The 16,690-nt window shown below is 41.5% G+C and overlaps 1 protein-coding gene across 1 annotated transcript in view; it reads right to left on the bottom strand.

Moving 5' to 3' along the window:
* Nucleotides 1–4,161: 4,161 nt before the first annotated feature.
* NDUFA9 (NADH:ubiquinone oxidoreductase subunit A9) overlaps nt 4,162–16,690 on the bottom strand; it is a 37,584-nt gene continuing 25,055 nt past the window's right edge. Inside the window, exons 7-11 of the mRNA XM_047066759.1 lie at nt 15,771–15,838; nt 14,520–14,596; nt 10,074–10,169; nt 7,368–7,434; nt 4,162–4,462 (exon numbers count right to left, since the gene is read on the bottom strand). Coding sequence (XP_046922715.1) covers nt 4,292–4,462; nt 7,368–7,434; nt 10,074–10,169; nt 14,520–14,596; nt 15,771–15,838 — 479 coding nt within the window. The 3' untranslated portion in view covers nt 4,162–4,291. The remainder of the gene's footprint in view (nt 4,463–7,367; nt 7,435–10,073; nt 10,170–14,519; nt 14,597–15,770; nt 15,839–16,690) is intronic.

The following is a 16,690-nucleotide window of genomic DNA, read 5'->3' as shown; positions in this document are numbered from 1 at the left end:
CAAGTACATGGAAAGGTTTTGTATATTGCAAAACTTAAGTTATAAAACTTAACAGAAAAAATAATTTATTAAATTACTAAAGTATTTTTATTTAATTTTTTAAAATTAATTTATTTTGAGAGAGACAGAGTGAATGGGGAGGGGCATAGAGAGAATCCCAAGCAGGTTCCATGCTGTCAGCACAGAGGCTGACATGGGGCTCAATCTCATGAACCGTGAATCAAAACCTAAACTGAAATCAAGAGTCAAATGCTTAACTGACTAAGCCACCCAGGTACCCCTTAAATTATTTTTTTAAATGAATTTAACTATCCACGGAAATTTAAGTAACTAAATTGTAAGAACCCCTTAAAATAAATTGTGAAATTCAATAAATTTAAAATTAGAACTGTGGGTTGAATATAAAAAAATTTAAATTATGGTTATTTCAATAAATTATAATTTGAAAATTTCTATACTGATAAACTGCCCTCCTAGAAACCTAAAAATCAATATTGAGGCACAATAATTACTACTTCTATGTCTGTTTCCTGCTACTAAACTATGAATTCATTGAGTGGAAAGCATCCTTACTTATATTCCCATCATCTAGCACAAGAGTACCCAGAAGGCTAAGTTATCCAACAAGCCTATCATCTGCTTTCTGCCATGACTGTAATATGCGATTTATCTATACGCTCTCAAGGAATCTTCACCACAACCTATTTACACAGTTGAGCGAGGGAACAATGACAACCCAGAAAGGGCTGAACGCTCCCAGTTCACACAGCTGGGGAGAGTTGAAGCCCAGGCTGAATCCAGACTGACTGCAGGGGCTGCATGTTCCCTTACCTTTTGTCACTAGTTGAATGGGTGAAAATCTTTAATGGTGGGACTTAGGACAGTATTATTTCAGCTGAGGACACAATATGCATGTGCTAGACGTGGACATAAACTGTCCTGTGGGAACAAGTCACCAGGATCCAAGTGGACCTTCCTGGGAACAATATGAGAAGAGTAAAAAGGCTATCTTCCCTAAGAGACAGAAAACCATAGAGCCTGGAGAGGAGGAGATAAGCAATGGAGAAAAAGAAAGCAGTTTGACTTCATGCATGCAGCAGGATCAGAAAAAGTGCTTGCTGCCTGGTCGTGATTTATTTAATGGAGGCCCACTGGACATTTCCTTCACGGGCAGTTGGCATTTTGATTTGGAGCTGAGGAGCAATGCCAGGCAACCCAGATTAAGCAAACAAGATTCCTAGGAGTCAAGGAAGATTAAAGAGAAACTTTGGCACTGGTCTCAGGAAGAAGTACAAGAGGACAAGCAAAGGAGGGCAGCCCAAACAAAGGAACAGTATCAGGGGGGTTGGCTGGCCCGGAAGTGAAACCCAGCAAAATCACCCACAGAAGTTTGGTTATTGTTCTAATTTGTGGCCAACTATGACTAATGAGTCTATTCTTTTAATTGACCTAACTAGAATCAGCACCAGAGGTGCTATGGGAGCTTTTTGCATTCTGAACTTCAAATGTACGCTCTTCTCAGGAGTGTACTGCAGGGGAAGAAAGAAGTCAAGTGAGAAGCGTGAACCATGGTATGCCCTGGGCCTACCTGACAGAAAAGCCAACAAACAATGTTAGGTGCTTGTGTTGCGCGACTGGCAGGAAAGTGAGGGAAATAGTATACTTCTGCTCAAATGGGGTTTTAGACTTTTAAATTAAACCATCATCTTGCCTAAATCCATCCCTTGACCCCCGAGACAAGAATGCAACATATTTTTCAACTATTTCCACGGCAGAGATCACAGCAATAGTGGTAAATCCCCCTAGAGGCATCTGGGGAAAGCTGTGGGTATATCTGGTTATCACAATGACTGAGGGGCACCATGAGCATTTAGGGGGCACAAACCAGGAGAGGCAGGCTTACCACAGTGAGTCAGAACACGCAAGTGAAGAACTGAAACATATCTCATATGACTTCCCAAAACCCATTTGTAATCATCTGAACTTAGAGTCCAACTCTGTTTTACAGATCTAAGGAACTTCCCAGATGGGTTTAATATATGCTGCATTTTCTAAGAATGCAGTTACCATATAAACCTAGGAAGGGATTATATTGTGCTCTGAACTTCACAAGGTGTTCACTAAATACAGAAGCTGATATCACAAACAGTGACAGCGCTCACGGTATTTTGGTGGCAGTACAACTCCTGCCCTTCGTATAAGGCCAGTTTACATTTGTGCCATTGTGACTGCCCAGCGGATGCAAGCAGCTGACGACTTCACAATGCCTTCAGTATGGCTGTGCACACGTCAGTATATTGGAGTACGTGCTACTGTATTATGTCCTACTTTCATTTCTTGTCTGTTATTATATTTTGGTCACATGTTAGGTGAGAGCAGTTATGACTTTCATATGAGGATAATAAAGGATGCATTAGAAAATAAAAAAGAAGGCACTGGTTATGACAGGAAAGAAAAGGGTTGAATTACGGCTTTAGAGGGGCGCCTGGGTGGCGCAGTCGGTTAAGCGTCCGACTTCAGCCAGGTCACGATCTCGCGGTCCGGGAGTTCGAGCCCCGCGTCAGGCTCTGGGCTGATGGCTCAGAGCCTGGAGCCTGTTTCCGATTCTGTGTCTCCCTCTCTCTCTGCCCCTCCCCCGTTCATGCTCTGTCTCTCTCTGTCCCAAAAATAAATAAACGTTGAAAAAAAAAAAAAATTTAAAAAAATAAATAAATAAATAAAAAATAAAAAATAAAAAAAAGAATTACGGCTTTAGAGAAAGCAAGTATGTGGCACCATGACTTATGATTCCAAAGAGATGAGAAACAGCACTGCTGAAACATGCAGGTTCTGTAAGAAAAGACACTGTACATTATAGAATTATGATTTCTTTTCAGATCACACCCACCCATCTGTGTGCCTACCGACTGGCTTGTGACCAACCAGGGTATCATCCGAAATAACAAGTTATCTTAGCTGAAGACAAAAAGTGAAGCTTGGAATTAGGCTCCTTTCCCTAGAACACGACTCTCACACGTTACCACGCAGGAGAATAAACTGGCATGTTTAATAAAATTGCTGGGCATTTTCTCTAGAGATTCTGATTTCGGTCTGGGTAGGACTCAGCCACCTGAGTAACGGGAACAGCACCACTCGGTGCAGTGCTTTCCACTAATGTGCACACAGATCTTCCAGGGACCTTTCTAAAATGCAGCTCCTGATCCAGCAGGACCGAGGTAGGGCCTGGCGTTCTAGACTTCCAACAAGCTCCCAGGTGATACTGATGCCGTTGGTCCATGACCACACCTGAAGAGCCGACCTCTGTCCATCTGGGGACCAAAGATTCTGGAGCACACAGAGGGCAGGTAGAGAACTCACCTTCAATTCTCACGTACCTTACTCTGTGAGGATGAGATGGGCGTTGCCAGAACTGGACAGGGTTTTCACGGACATTCCCCTCCTACAGACCAAGGGGTCACACTGCAGAGGGATGCAGTTGGTCACCTTGGCTTCACCACAAATTACAGGGAGTTCTTAATCCTACTGCACGGAGGGATTTGCTCACACTGTACCAACTGTTCATCTGGATTTGGTTGCGATATTAATAACTTATGTAAAAAGTTCTAATCCTTAAGCATTGGCATTACTAAAGAGAGACCATGGCACTTCCTCTGCATGGGAGAAAATCCACCCACAACCATTATCTGAAATCACCTAGATGTCGTCCAAACAGCAGCAGGACAGAGGCCTCGGGGAGTTCAGATCCAAGCAGAGGACTATGGAATTACCGCAAGCAGTTTGAAAATCCATATCTACAGACAATGTTTTTACATGTACCAACTATTTTTAAGTGCATGTGGATGTCATTAAGATACATTTTTTTAAATACCTTGTGGAATAAGTTCGGATTAGTTATGGGGCACTAGATATTTTCTCAACTAATGGATGTTAAAAAGACAATCACATATCACTTGGGGTGATTACACTACCTTAACATTAAAAAGGGGTCCTCATCTTCCAAAACATATGCCAGAAATAGCCTGACATAGAGAAACTCAAATCCTTCCATATTTCAGAGAATAAGTAACATATGTCATTAAATACATATATTTAAAGAAACTGTGTTCAAATTCTAAATGACTGAATTTTTCATTTTATAAGCCAAGAGAGAAAGGGCTGCAGCAGAATTTAACCTCAGATGGTTTAATAGAGGCATCACATTCACTATGTACAGGATTCTCCGAAGAAAGTGGGCCGGTCGCTTGCCAGGTGACCCAACCAGCACCAAAACCCCAGAGCAGCTCGGGGGCCGCTAGAAGGTGACAGTCTTGGCCGGCTTCACGTCTTCAATTTCAGACGACAGCCAACGGTATGTACGATGGCGCCGCAGCACCTCAATGGCCTTGAGTTCCAGGGGTGTTGCCTGAATTCCGAGGTCCTCCAAGCCGGGCAGGTGTGGCAATACCATGTCTGTGACGTGAAGCTTTGGACAGACAGAACCACAGAGAACACTGAAAACTGACCCAAACATGAAGTGCTATCCCACCAACACTTCAACACTCAAGCTGGCCTGAGTCCCATTACCGAGACTTGTTTTCAAAGGATACGTGGCTGTTTTTGGTTCCTGGACCTCACTAAAAGCAGACCACAGAGAAAGACTGTAAGTGGGGAAAAAAGGCAAGGTCACCATACAGCAGCACAAAGGTCCCCAGCACAACCCATGAGCGCAGAACACTGGCTCTAGATGAGCCATTCTACAGACTGAAACAGAAATCAGTCTGCAATGGAGATGCGCCAGTCACCATTGTCAGGGTAGCTTTACAGGAGGTTCAGGAAGAAAAATAAAATAGGGGCAAATGCAGAACTAGCCCATTCCCCAATTCTCCTTTCTGCTTCTGTTTTCACTCCTGAATTCGGGAGATAATTAGCATTTGTTCCTTGCTCATTAAGGGATAATCCATTAACCTTTGTGCTCCTGCTATACTTAGTCTGGTAGACTGATGCTCACCACAGATATAAAACACCAAACCCATCTTGTTTGTAGAGAAGGAGAAGGAGTTGGAAGACTTCCATGATCCTAGACCATCCAAAAGCGTATGAAGACAATCAATCTGCATATAGAGCAGCATGCCCCTTCACCCACCTGACAAAGTCTGCAATCCTTTTACTAGAGTGCTGTGAGACAGCCTCCAAACCAAATCCAAAGCCCATTCAGCCTACTGTATCAACACCGGCTCCATTATCAGTGTAAGAGGCACATTAGCATAAGATACACTGAAGTGCTCTGACAGTCAGTCCTCCAGTCCCATCTGTCATGAACGTAGACGGGATAGATCTTCTTTCCAGACACAGCGTGTCAGAGGGGAGGATAATGCCTGCCCATTCACATCTGTTTCCTGAAGACTGTTTTCTCATCTTGTCTGCATTTTAAGTTTTAGGTAACATTCAGAGGATAATTTGACTGTTCTGGTTGAAAAACGGTCAACAGGCCTTCAAAAGTAGAGACAGTATCGTATTTTCATTTTATTTCATGTCCTCCCTAGAAACACTTCTACACACAGTGAGGAAGACTAGCATGGGAGACAGCAAGACAGGAAGAGCCAGAGCTCTGGAGTCCAACTCAATGTAGAGGGACAAGAGAGGCAGCCAGACACTGGTCAAGAGACTGAGAAAAGATGGGCACCTGGGTGGCTTGGTCAGTTAAACATCCAACTCTTTGTTTCAGCTCAGGACATGATCTCATGGTTCGTGAGTTCAAGGCCTGCATTGGGCTGGGCTCTGTGCTGAAAGTGTGGAGCCTGCTTGGGATTCTCTGTCTCTGTCTCTCTCTCTCAGAGCTTGTTTGGGAGTCTCTCTCTCTCTCTCTCTCTCTCTCTCTCTCTCTCTCTCTCAAAATAAATACATAAACCTTAAAAAAATATTTAAAAAAATAAAAAAGAGAATGAGAAAGAAATAACCAACCGAGTTGGATTACAGTGGGCAGAGTGGAGACCTTTCTTACCTTTCTGGAAGATGAAAATGTTCACTACTATTACACACATTTTCAGCATAAAAAGTTGAAGAAAAATAAAAGGCAGGGAGAGGCAGGAGTAGTAACATCTGGCATGTATTCTGAGGGCTGCCTGAATAATACTTGCTGATGGTCTACAGCTGTGCTGCCCAGTATAGTAGCCACTGGCCAAATGTGGTAATTCTCATTTATACTTAAATTAATTAAAGTAAATAAATTTCAAATCTTCTTTCTGCAGCTGCATTAGCCATATTTCAAATGTTCAATAGTCACATGCTGCTAGGGGTTATGTTTTTGTTTTTTTTTTTATATATATGAAATTTATTGACAAATTGGTTTCCTAGGGGTTATGTTTTGAACATTGTAGATTCTAAACCATTTCCATCACTGCAGAGAGTTATATTAGACAATACTGGTTTAGATCCAGAAAAAGAAAGGAATAAATCAGGGGAGAATGCCTAGGTTTCTGGCTTGAGTAACAGAGAGAAGAGTGACCTCGTTAATTAAGATGAGGGAAGCCAGGAGAGAAGCAGGTTTGCACTTCTATTTGTGGACACGTTCAGTTTCAGAAAACTGTAATATACCCAAATACATGGAAGAGTCTGCAGCTGGGTAGGGTAGGGGCGCAATTCAAGGCTGGAGATAAAAATGCAGCCACGAGCTTACAGACAGCAGCTGGAGCATGGGATGAGCTGAAGGTTACTCAGAGGATGAGCAAAAATACAAAGGGCTGAGGGCAGAGCTCGTGGGTCCCCCAGCGTGTACAGATCAGGGAAGAGAGGGTAAGTCAGGAAGAGAAACCGAAAAGCATGGCCTAGTGAGAGGAGGAAAAGCAAGGGAACATGGAGATGGCCAGAAAACAGATTGGCAGCCAGGGGTTCAAGGAGAGAAGGGGTGATCATAGGTAATCTTGCAAAGAGCAGTTTGTGGGGGAGAAACGGGAATAAAAGCTTGAATGGAGTGGGCTCTTGCTGAGGTTAACAGCAGGAATAGACAGCTCTCCTGAAGGGCTATGACTAAAAGGGACCCAGACAAACAGGACGGTAGCCAGAAGGGACATGAGGGAGGGGAGGGTTTTGTCTTTAAAAAAATGGAGCACTAAAGGCATGTTTGTGTGCCGTTGGGTATGCTCCAGCAGAGAAGGAAATCAGATCACATCCCAGAGAAGCTTGGGGAGGACGCACGCACTGGAGCAGGCCAAGACAGCGTGAGGTACAAGGCCCAAGCCACGGAGCTGGCCTCAGACAGGATAACAGACAAGAGCATGAAAATAACCCATGCCAGCAAGCAAACAACGATCGGTTCTAACTCCTCCAACTCTGCAGCTCTCGGCCCGGCACCTGCCCACCAGGCAGATGTTCACCACACTCACACTCACCCGCTCCACTTTATCCCTCGTTGTCCAGGGCTCAAACGGACTCATTTCAAAGAGTCGTGCTACCCACCTGGAAAAAGGAATAAATAGGGCATATGTGGTAAGTATCTCCATAGCCAATACTCAAGCGAGCCTGCAAGAAGCAAAAGGAGAGACGCTGCTGTAGAGACAGGAGTTCACTGATTTTTTGGGTGTTTTGTTTTTTGTGTTTTTTGTTTTGTTTTGTTTTTTAAAGAAAATAACCAACATCCTGGCACCACTACCTGTGAGGTTCCCCTCCCTTTCAAACTACCCCAGCCTGACTGCCGTAACTCGTGGCACTCATACTCTTCACGAAGGATACAACAAATCTGAACAAATGAAAACTAAAATAAAGCCATTACTATGAACAAAACAAAAACGATCCAACGTTCAAATCTCATTTAACTTATCTAATCTAATTTAAACCTCAAACATCCACATATGCTTCTGTTAAGAATGCAGGGCAAGCTGAGTACTATGCTAGATGTAAACTGTAATACTTAAAAGCAGGGCCCCCCCCAAAAGGAACCAAAATAATTCAAAAGTAAGGAGAAGCCTAAGATGTAGGGTGCAAACCAGGAAGCCACCCAGGACAGGAGAGCTGCCTGCCTCAATTAGTGCCATCTCTCCACTCTTAGTCAAAATAGAGCTCTCCTTATCTCTGCCACCGAGATCCTGTCAAGTACACTCAGGGCAGTGGGTTTCAGCTAGCGTCGAGGCCCCCAGGAATTCCCCAGGGCCCCCACAGAGAACTGGGGCACAGGCTGGGAGTCCATGCTTGGAGTATCACCTGTCAGTACAGCCAGACCAGCTCTGCTTTTATCTGATTGATCCAGTGGGCCTTCAGTGGGTCACGGAACACGGGGTTCCAGAGCTTTTTAAAAACTTAACATCATTCCAATGTGCATAAAAAAATGAAAAAGGAAGCTGAAGATTGGCCAAAATTTCTCCAGGAACATATAAAACCTCAGATTCCAGACCACGTGTCCCAGTGGCAGAAAAGGGCACTTTACTGGGCTACCACAGCTTAATTAAAACTCTCGGACAAACCTTCGACTGTCTGTGCTCTGCTTCTACGCTGACAGACGACTTCCGCTGTCTATTTCTGTGTCCCCAGTGGGCCACTCCGTGTGCATACGCCAAATCCAGCTGAAGGTAACTCTCAATTTCATGCATTGCCAAGGAGACAGCACCCGGCAATCTGGCTGACACCCCTGCCCTGTGCCGAAGCCGCTGACATAAGTGACCTCACCACCAACCCCAGTGGGCATTTGTAAGTCCTTTACCTCATGTGACTTTTCTGCATTTCATCAGACAAATACTGACAGAGCGCCTCCTGTGTGTCAAGTACTGTTCTGGGTGCAGGAGATACAGATGTGAAGAAACAGCCAGGCTCCCCTTCTTGAAACAGTCATTTCCTCTTTAAAACACCCCCTTCCATTTGGTTTCTAGGCTTCCAAACACTCTACTTGTTTCACTTAAATGTCTGATTACTCATTTTGGGCCTTTCGGTAAATTCCCCTCACCCTGCAGGTCCTCCAAATGGCAGTATTCTCTAAGCTACATCCTCAACCCTCCTCCTTCACATACATTATGTGCTCTTCCCTACTGATATCAGTCACTGAGTATCAAATGAAAATGAAGTAGGCAGCTTGAAAGACAGAACACTCTCAATAAATATTATCATCACACTGCATTCTACTTTTCTGACACCTCTGTTTGGTCACAAGCTTTCTGAGGGTTTAGTATAGTATCTTGAGTTCCTAGTGCACTGCCTAAGACATAGGACGCATTTCATAAATATTTGCTGAATGAATGCAGGAGTGAACTGCCATGTTGGTTTATAAGTCAATCTCTGGCATGGTTGGTTTATAAGTCAATCTCTGGCATAGGTGGCTCAGTCGGTTGAGCGTCTGACTCTTGATTTGGGCCCAGATATGATCCCAGGGTCGTGGGATCGAGACCTGTGTTGGGCTCCGCATTGAGTGTGGAGCTTGCTTAACATTCTTTCTTTCTCTCTCCCTCTGCCCCTCTCCCTTGCTCGCATGCTCTCTCTCTCTCTCTAAAAATAAAAAAATATATAAAATAAAAATGGAAAAAATTTTTGAAAAGTCAATCTCTGGCAGACTGGATTTGAAAGTCTCCCTGACCGGACCACTGTTAAGTGACATAATTCTGAGATCCTAAACCTGCAAAAGGAAGAAGTGAACCAAGAAGCAGGGCAAGAAGAAAGAAGATAAGGCGACCACAAGGCCAAATCAACCTGGCTTCTTCCCCTTCCCCCAACTACATGATCAGACTGGTTTAATAAAGAAGGATCCCCTTTCGACGTCTGGGTGAGTGGTATGAAACAGAAGGAAATCTCATTGCTCCTTTACACAACCTCCTAAGCAAGACACTTCTACAAATTAACTAAGTGGTTTCTATGGAGAGAATTTGAAGAACTATAGATTTTACCTCTCAACATACATTGTACTTCTCATCCACAGTAATCCACACTCCCTTTCTTAGACACCTCTGGTTCCATCCTAGACTAAGATCAAGACATCAGGAGCACCTCCTACTTAGAGATTCAGAGACTCCACTGTAATGAACATACTCCCTATAACCCTAAGTGAGAGAGCATTACAAACAAATGTATCAAGTTAGGTCTATTTTAGAAGGCATAAAAAGAAGCACTTTACTTACTGATAGGCAAAATGTGGCAGAGGGTACGGGAGGAAAGGTCTGTGAGCCATAGCAAAGACATACTGCACCAGGTCAAAAAGGAGGTACCGACTGGGCCTACAAAAAGAAAATTCATAGTTCTTCAAATTATTTGCTCCTTACAAACTTTCTTCCTAAATTTAACAAAATAACATTTTCTCAGTGAAAGAGGAAACACATAGGCACTGCAGTAAATACAGATTAGTACAAAGAAAAATCAACCATAATCCCAAAGTTAGTATGTTTATATATCCTTACTTCTCATCCCCTTACATACACACGATTTTATTTTTATAAATGTAAGATTGCACAGGCATCCTATTCTGTAATGTCTTTTTCATTTAACATTATCATGGTCACTTTTCTATGTCTCTCAATATTCTAGTGTATGTTTAATGACTGCATATATTGCAATGCGTGTAGTTGTAACTATTCGATAAATTCCCAGGTTGAGGGATATGTAAGCTATTAAAAATATTTTTTCTCTATAAGATAATGCCTTAATGAACATTCCTGCAGTAAACATTTGTACTTATCCAGAATTATGTATTTGTAATATATTCTAGAGGTGGAACTGGCTCAAAATATGCTTGGAAATCTTAAGGCTTTTACTGATACTTCCAAACTGCTTTCCAGAAAGGTCATATTAATTCGCCTAAGATGCTACTAGCCCCCTTACCAACAATGAGGTTAGTTATAAAAAATAGGCAAACAAAACTTTGCCGATCTGCGAGGTAAGAAAAGTACCTCAACCTTTTAATTTGTGTTAACTTTCACTCTAGAGATTAAATTTTTTTCTATAGGTTTGGCTACTTACGCTTCTTTCTTTTCTCTTTCCTCCTAAAGTCCCGTCTATAAAGAATAATTTGTAAGAATTCTTTATATTTTAATGACATAGTTGGAAATATTTTTTACTGTTTGTATTTTGCTTTGTAATGTTTTGTGGCATACATAAGTTTAAACATTTCACTTAAGCAAAAGTTCTGATTTATGATTTGCCTTTATAGTTAGAAAATCCCTCTACTGTCACCAGTGACATAAATTTCCACATATTTTTTTGTAATGCTCTTGGGGTTCTTTAATCCATAATTTTGTGGATAACGTATTTTTATATTGATATAAGGAAAAGATGTAACAATGTTTATTGACTGATCTACCCTTTCCCCATATTCTGAAATGTCACCCTATCACATACTATATTCTTACATATATTTGAGATGGCTTCTGGACCTTCTATTCTATTCCACAAATCTGAATAGTTTTGTACTGGTACAACCTAGCTTTAATAATTATTATTGTTTATAATATATTTTAGTATCTCTTCACCCATTTTCCTAGTCCCCTTTGCCTCAAAAAGCCTGTGAGAGCTGAGAGCTGAATTCACACAATTCAGTGAGAAACTCAACATTCTGACATTTTAGCAAACAAAAACAAAAACAAAAAACATGAAAATGTCAGCTAGGGGAACATCAGACCAAGCCCTCAAACAGCTTCCTTCGAGTACCAGAAGGACGTGTAAGGATCACTGCTCAGCACGCATGCTATGCCACAAAACAATCTGTAATCTTTACAACAACAGGCAATACTGGTATCATGGGTAAACTAATTACACGTAATGTACTTGCTCTTGTCCCCCAGCCGCCTCTCCAATATACTAGCGCAGCAAAGTCCCTCCTCTGGTTCAAGCGAGTATCTGCCTTCTTTGTGCCTGAACCACCAGCAAGATGGAGTTGCAGAGAAAATAACAGCTGGGCTACCTGGCTTCACCTACGTTTCTGATCACTAACTTCAAATGGAAGACTCAGTTCTGCTTTGCAACCCTGCCATGCTCTCCTAAGAGGTGTTTGTCCATTCTACCAGAGAATACCTCCTATCTTCAACTCGGTCCTCAAATTTTCCACAGACCTCTCTCACCCACCCCATCCTGCTTTTTAGCCGATGATCTCACCCACCATTTGTCTTTTCATCATTTTCTTAATGGTGCCTTCTGAAGTACAAAAGTTTCCCATTTTGGTGCAGTCTAACATCAATTTTTCCTTTCACAAAGTATGCTTTTGATACCACATCTAAAAAATCTCTGCCTAACCCAAGGTCTAGAACATTATTTTTCTTCCAAAAGTTTTTTAGTTTTAACTCTTACATTTAGGTCTCTGATATATTTTGAGTTAATGTTTTCATGTATTTTGTGAAATTAAGGGCCTATGTTCATCCTTTGGCATGTGGATTTCCCAGGACCACCTGTTGAAAAGACCATCCTTTCCCCACTGAAGTGTCATGACAGTTCTGTTAAAAATCAACCATCCATAAACACAAAGGCTGATTTCTAGACTATCTAGACTATTGATTCAGTTTAGTTAGAATAGAATATTCTTATGCCAGCATCACACTGTCTGGATAACTCTGGTTTGAGAGTTAAGTTCTGAAATTAGGAAACCTAAGTGCTCCAACTTTATTCTTCTTTGTCAAAATGGTTTTGGCTATTGTGGATCTTTGCATTTCCATATAAATTTAGAATTACTTTGTCAATTTCTGGAAAAAAAAAAAAACAAAACCCTGCTGGAATTTGGATAGGACTGGCTTGAGTAGAGAGATCAATTTGGGGAAAGTTTCCATGTTAACAATATTGGCTCTTCCAGTCCATGAACATAAGATGTCTTTCCATTCATTTAACTCCTCTTTAATTTCCCTCAGCAATGTTTTGTAATTTTCTGGATACTGGTCTTATATTTGTTAAATTTATACCTAAATACTTTATTCTTTTGACGTTACTGTAATACAATTATTTTCTTAGTTTTATTTTCAGATCGTTTATTTGCAAATATATGGAAACTGAGTTTTATATCTGATCCTGTACCTTGTGACCTCACTGAATTTGTGAATTAGTGCTCCCAGTTTTATGTGTATTATCAACAGGTACCTAATGAATGAATGACAGAATGGACCAACATCATAAAATTAATAACTATGAAAAAACTAGGAGCAAAATTTAAGGTCTTATGCCTCTTTACATTAGCCTCAAAGTGTCTGAGAAATAAGCAAAGTTTTCCTCTGCGTTGACGAGACAAAAAGAGAAATGCAGACACGTATCCAGTTTCACACACACAAAAAAATGCCTGCGTTTCCATGTGTGCCAAACAACTATGACGTAATGCAGCCCAGCCAATGACCGTACTGGAGGGGGCTGGGGAGCGGTAAAGAGGAAACCGGTTAACTCATCACAGAGCTATTTCTACAGAGTAGGAAGCAAAGTCTGTAAAGCCATTTCTGTTCTTCTCTTCTCTAGAATCCTAGTCTAAGTACCTCTTGACTAGAGCCTGATGGCTTGAGTCTAGTGATGTATGGGCTCTGTGCTGAACACACTTTGTGACTAATTCTCCTAGAGTATGTAACTAATTGCACTGAACTAGGGAACTCAAAGAGAGGCCTAGCCTGCAGCCACTAGATTCAGAAATACAATACAATCATTTGCACTGACAAAAATTTTACTAAATGAAATCTATAATAATAGTGAAACATAACAATGTATGAATTCACAATCCTGGGAATGTATACTATGCCTCCTGGCTTAGAGAGAAACGTGTCTTTTCTCTGGAAACAAATATTTCCTAGGAATTAAAGTTATCACTTAATTGTTGAATCAGATCTCCACCTTTCTTGGAACATCAGGTGTCATTAGCTTGCTTCACTGAATGACAGGGTTCTGGGCCAATTATTAAGTGGATTTGGTACTTTTTGGTTTGGCGGACTGAGTCTTAATTTTTTAGTCTTAGTTAAGCCAGAAAAAAGGTCCTAAACCCAGCTGTGACAAAATTTAATAAAATCAGGTAAGTTATACAGTTTAACTGTTTCCTATCTGTCCTAAGTGCAAAGACAGCATACCATAAATGATCAGTCTTGTGCAACACTAACAACTGTATCGTAAACCAGGCCATTTCCAACCTTTGGGGGACATTGCAACACTCTATCAAAAGCAATTTGATTTTGCAACTGCACTTACTCCCTAAAAGTGTTCTGTTTGTGTTTCTGAATTTATAGTAACAGCCTTTATTAAAAACATCACTGGAGTAGTACAAAACCATCCTTGGTAATCACTGGACTAAGTATATGTAATATACTAGGGCAGTTGGTGCTCAGACTTTGGTTGACAGAAAAATCACTTATTAAATCCGATTCCGTGGTTCACTCAAATCCTGATGCAACAGAACCATTCAGGAGATCCTGACAGTGGTAGCCTTTGGACAGCTCTTTGAGACACAATGGCCTCAGGGCTAAGGGAATAAAATTTCTGGAATAAAAATAGTTGAACAAAGACACTAAAAATGCAACAAATACATCTGTTAGTGGTAGGTTTAGATCTTATTGTTCCTGTAAATCATTACAATTCACTCATTTTAACAGGTAGTTTAAAGTCAAACTCTAGCCACCTACCCAACAAAGGCAAAAGATTTCCCTCTGGCATCTGGATCCTTAATGGCATTAACAATTCCTTTTGATACATCTACAACCTATAAGAAATTGTAACACATGTTTAAGCAATCCTTGAAAGAGAGAAACAGAGAGATGGGAGAGGGAGGGAGGGGGGAAAGAAGGGAGGGAGGTCAGAAAACAGGCCACAACAATCACAACCAAAAAAAAAAAAAAGATAAAATGGCATTGTCTGTTTCCAGAAAGCCCCTTAAAGAACCCACTCCTCAAAAGCTCAAATGATCTGCACATTGGAAGGTTCACCTATATATTTTTTCTAGTCAGAGCACATTCACGCTCAGGCGGCTGTCGAGGCCCTCTGATTTGACTTTGCCTACCATCTTTGCAATCTCACACCTTACCACTCGTTCCTCTAACGCTGTTACCATGCTATCACAAACAAGTAGGCTGAATCCCATGGAACTGCCAACATTCTACCATTTTGCCTTTCCAAAATAATACTTTTATATGGTTTCAGATCCCATGGTTTTCAACTGGGGGCGATTTTGGCTCCCAGGGGACCTTGGCAAATGCCTGGAGACATTTTTAGTTGTCACAACTGGGGAGGTAGTGCTACTGCCATCTGGTGGGTAGGAATGCTGCTAACCATTCTACAACAGCCCCTCTGACAAACGATTATCTGGCCCAAACTGTCAATAGTGCCAGATGAGAAACCCTGATTCAACATAATATGGAACCCAACACGCTCTCTCCTCTGGGCCCCTGTACACGCTGTTCCCTCTGCATGAAATGTTCTTGCCCAACCCCCTCTCATATGACTTGCAGCTAGTCATCTTTAAGACCTCACCGTAGATGTCATTTCCTCTGGGAGGCTGTGCCTGACCCTCAAGTCTGGATTAGGTGTCCCTCTCTGCTGTAATTATATAAATCCTCTCCCTATCATAGCACTTACCACATTGCACGGCAACTGCTTTGCTAGCCTACCCTTCCAGCCTGGGAATAGCAATGTGTGTCTAGTTCATACCTCTATATGCCCAGTGACAGGTACAGCGTGCCTAGTACACTCAACGTATTTTCTTAAATGAGCAAACAAGTGAACACACAGAGAATACATGTAGCTCTTAAGTAAACTGAGAGGCAAGCAGTTGATGCAAGCTGAAAAGAAGAATGATGGAGTTACAGGATTAAGATAAAACCAGAATACTATGACCTGACTCTGAATCCAGCCAAAGCCCCTCCACCCAGGGTACTTACATAGACTGGTTGTTTCACTGTCTTCTTGCCCAAGGAAATAAGAGGTACACCACCAAACCAACGGGTATCTGGCAGAAGAATGAGAAGTATTCTTAGAAGGCCTAAGGTCCTGGAAGACCCCCCCAATCTCCAGGTGCTCCAGGTTAGCATAATCACTTTGCATAACTGAAGTAATGGAATAGATGTAGCTGACTTTGAGAGAGCTAGTCGGCAGTCACTTGTTTTTCAGATAACAAAGATGGAAAGTAAAAAAGCCAAATCTTTAAGAACATAGACAGCAAGGGAAAGTGGTCAAATGGCTTGGCCACTTGATGCATGGCCACTCCCAAGACTGGAGTCTAAACTGCACCCCATACTAAGGAGGCACATAGGAATCAATAGATCAGCGGCACAACATAGGAAACCCAGAAAAAGACCCTGGGTTTTTAGTATGGGAATTTAGTAAATGATGAATGCATTACCACAAATATGTGAGAAATGGAAACATTATTTATACTACATGGTGCTGAGACAATTACTCTACTAATTGGGGAAAAAGAAAGGGAGGGAGAAAAGCCTCATCTCTTACCATAAACCAAAGTAGATTAAATGTAAAGATAAAAAAAAAACCTTATAAAAAAATTTTAAGGTAGACATTATTTATAAGACCATCAAAAAGAATACAACACTCAAGAATAAACTTAATCAAGTTGGCTAAAGACTTGCACGCTGAATACTAGAAAACACTGCTGAAAGAAATTAGTAAGTCACAAACAAATAGAAACACATCTCACGTGGAAGACAATACTGTTAAGATATCAAACTACCCACAGAATCTACAGAGCTAATGCAGTCCCTGTCAAAATCCCAATGGTGTATTCTGCAAAGTACACAAAACTACACCTTAAAATTCATATGGAATCTTCAGAGACCCCAAATAG

The sequence above is a fragment of the Lynx rufus genome, unplaced genomic scaffold (assembly GCF_022079265.1).
Source record: "Lynx rufus isolate CCGP_SWC_20201006 ecotype Redwood Valley unplaced genomic scaffold, mLynRuf1.p SCAF_7, whole genome shotgun sequence".
Lineage (NCBI taxonomy): Eukaryota > Metazoa > Chordata > Mammalia > Carnivora > Felidae > Lynx > Lynx rufus.
Note: the sequence above shows the minus strand (reverse complement) of the source record. Positions and strands in the feature narration are given on the sequence as shown.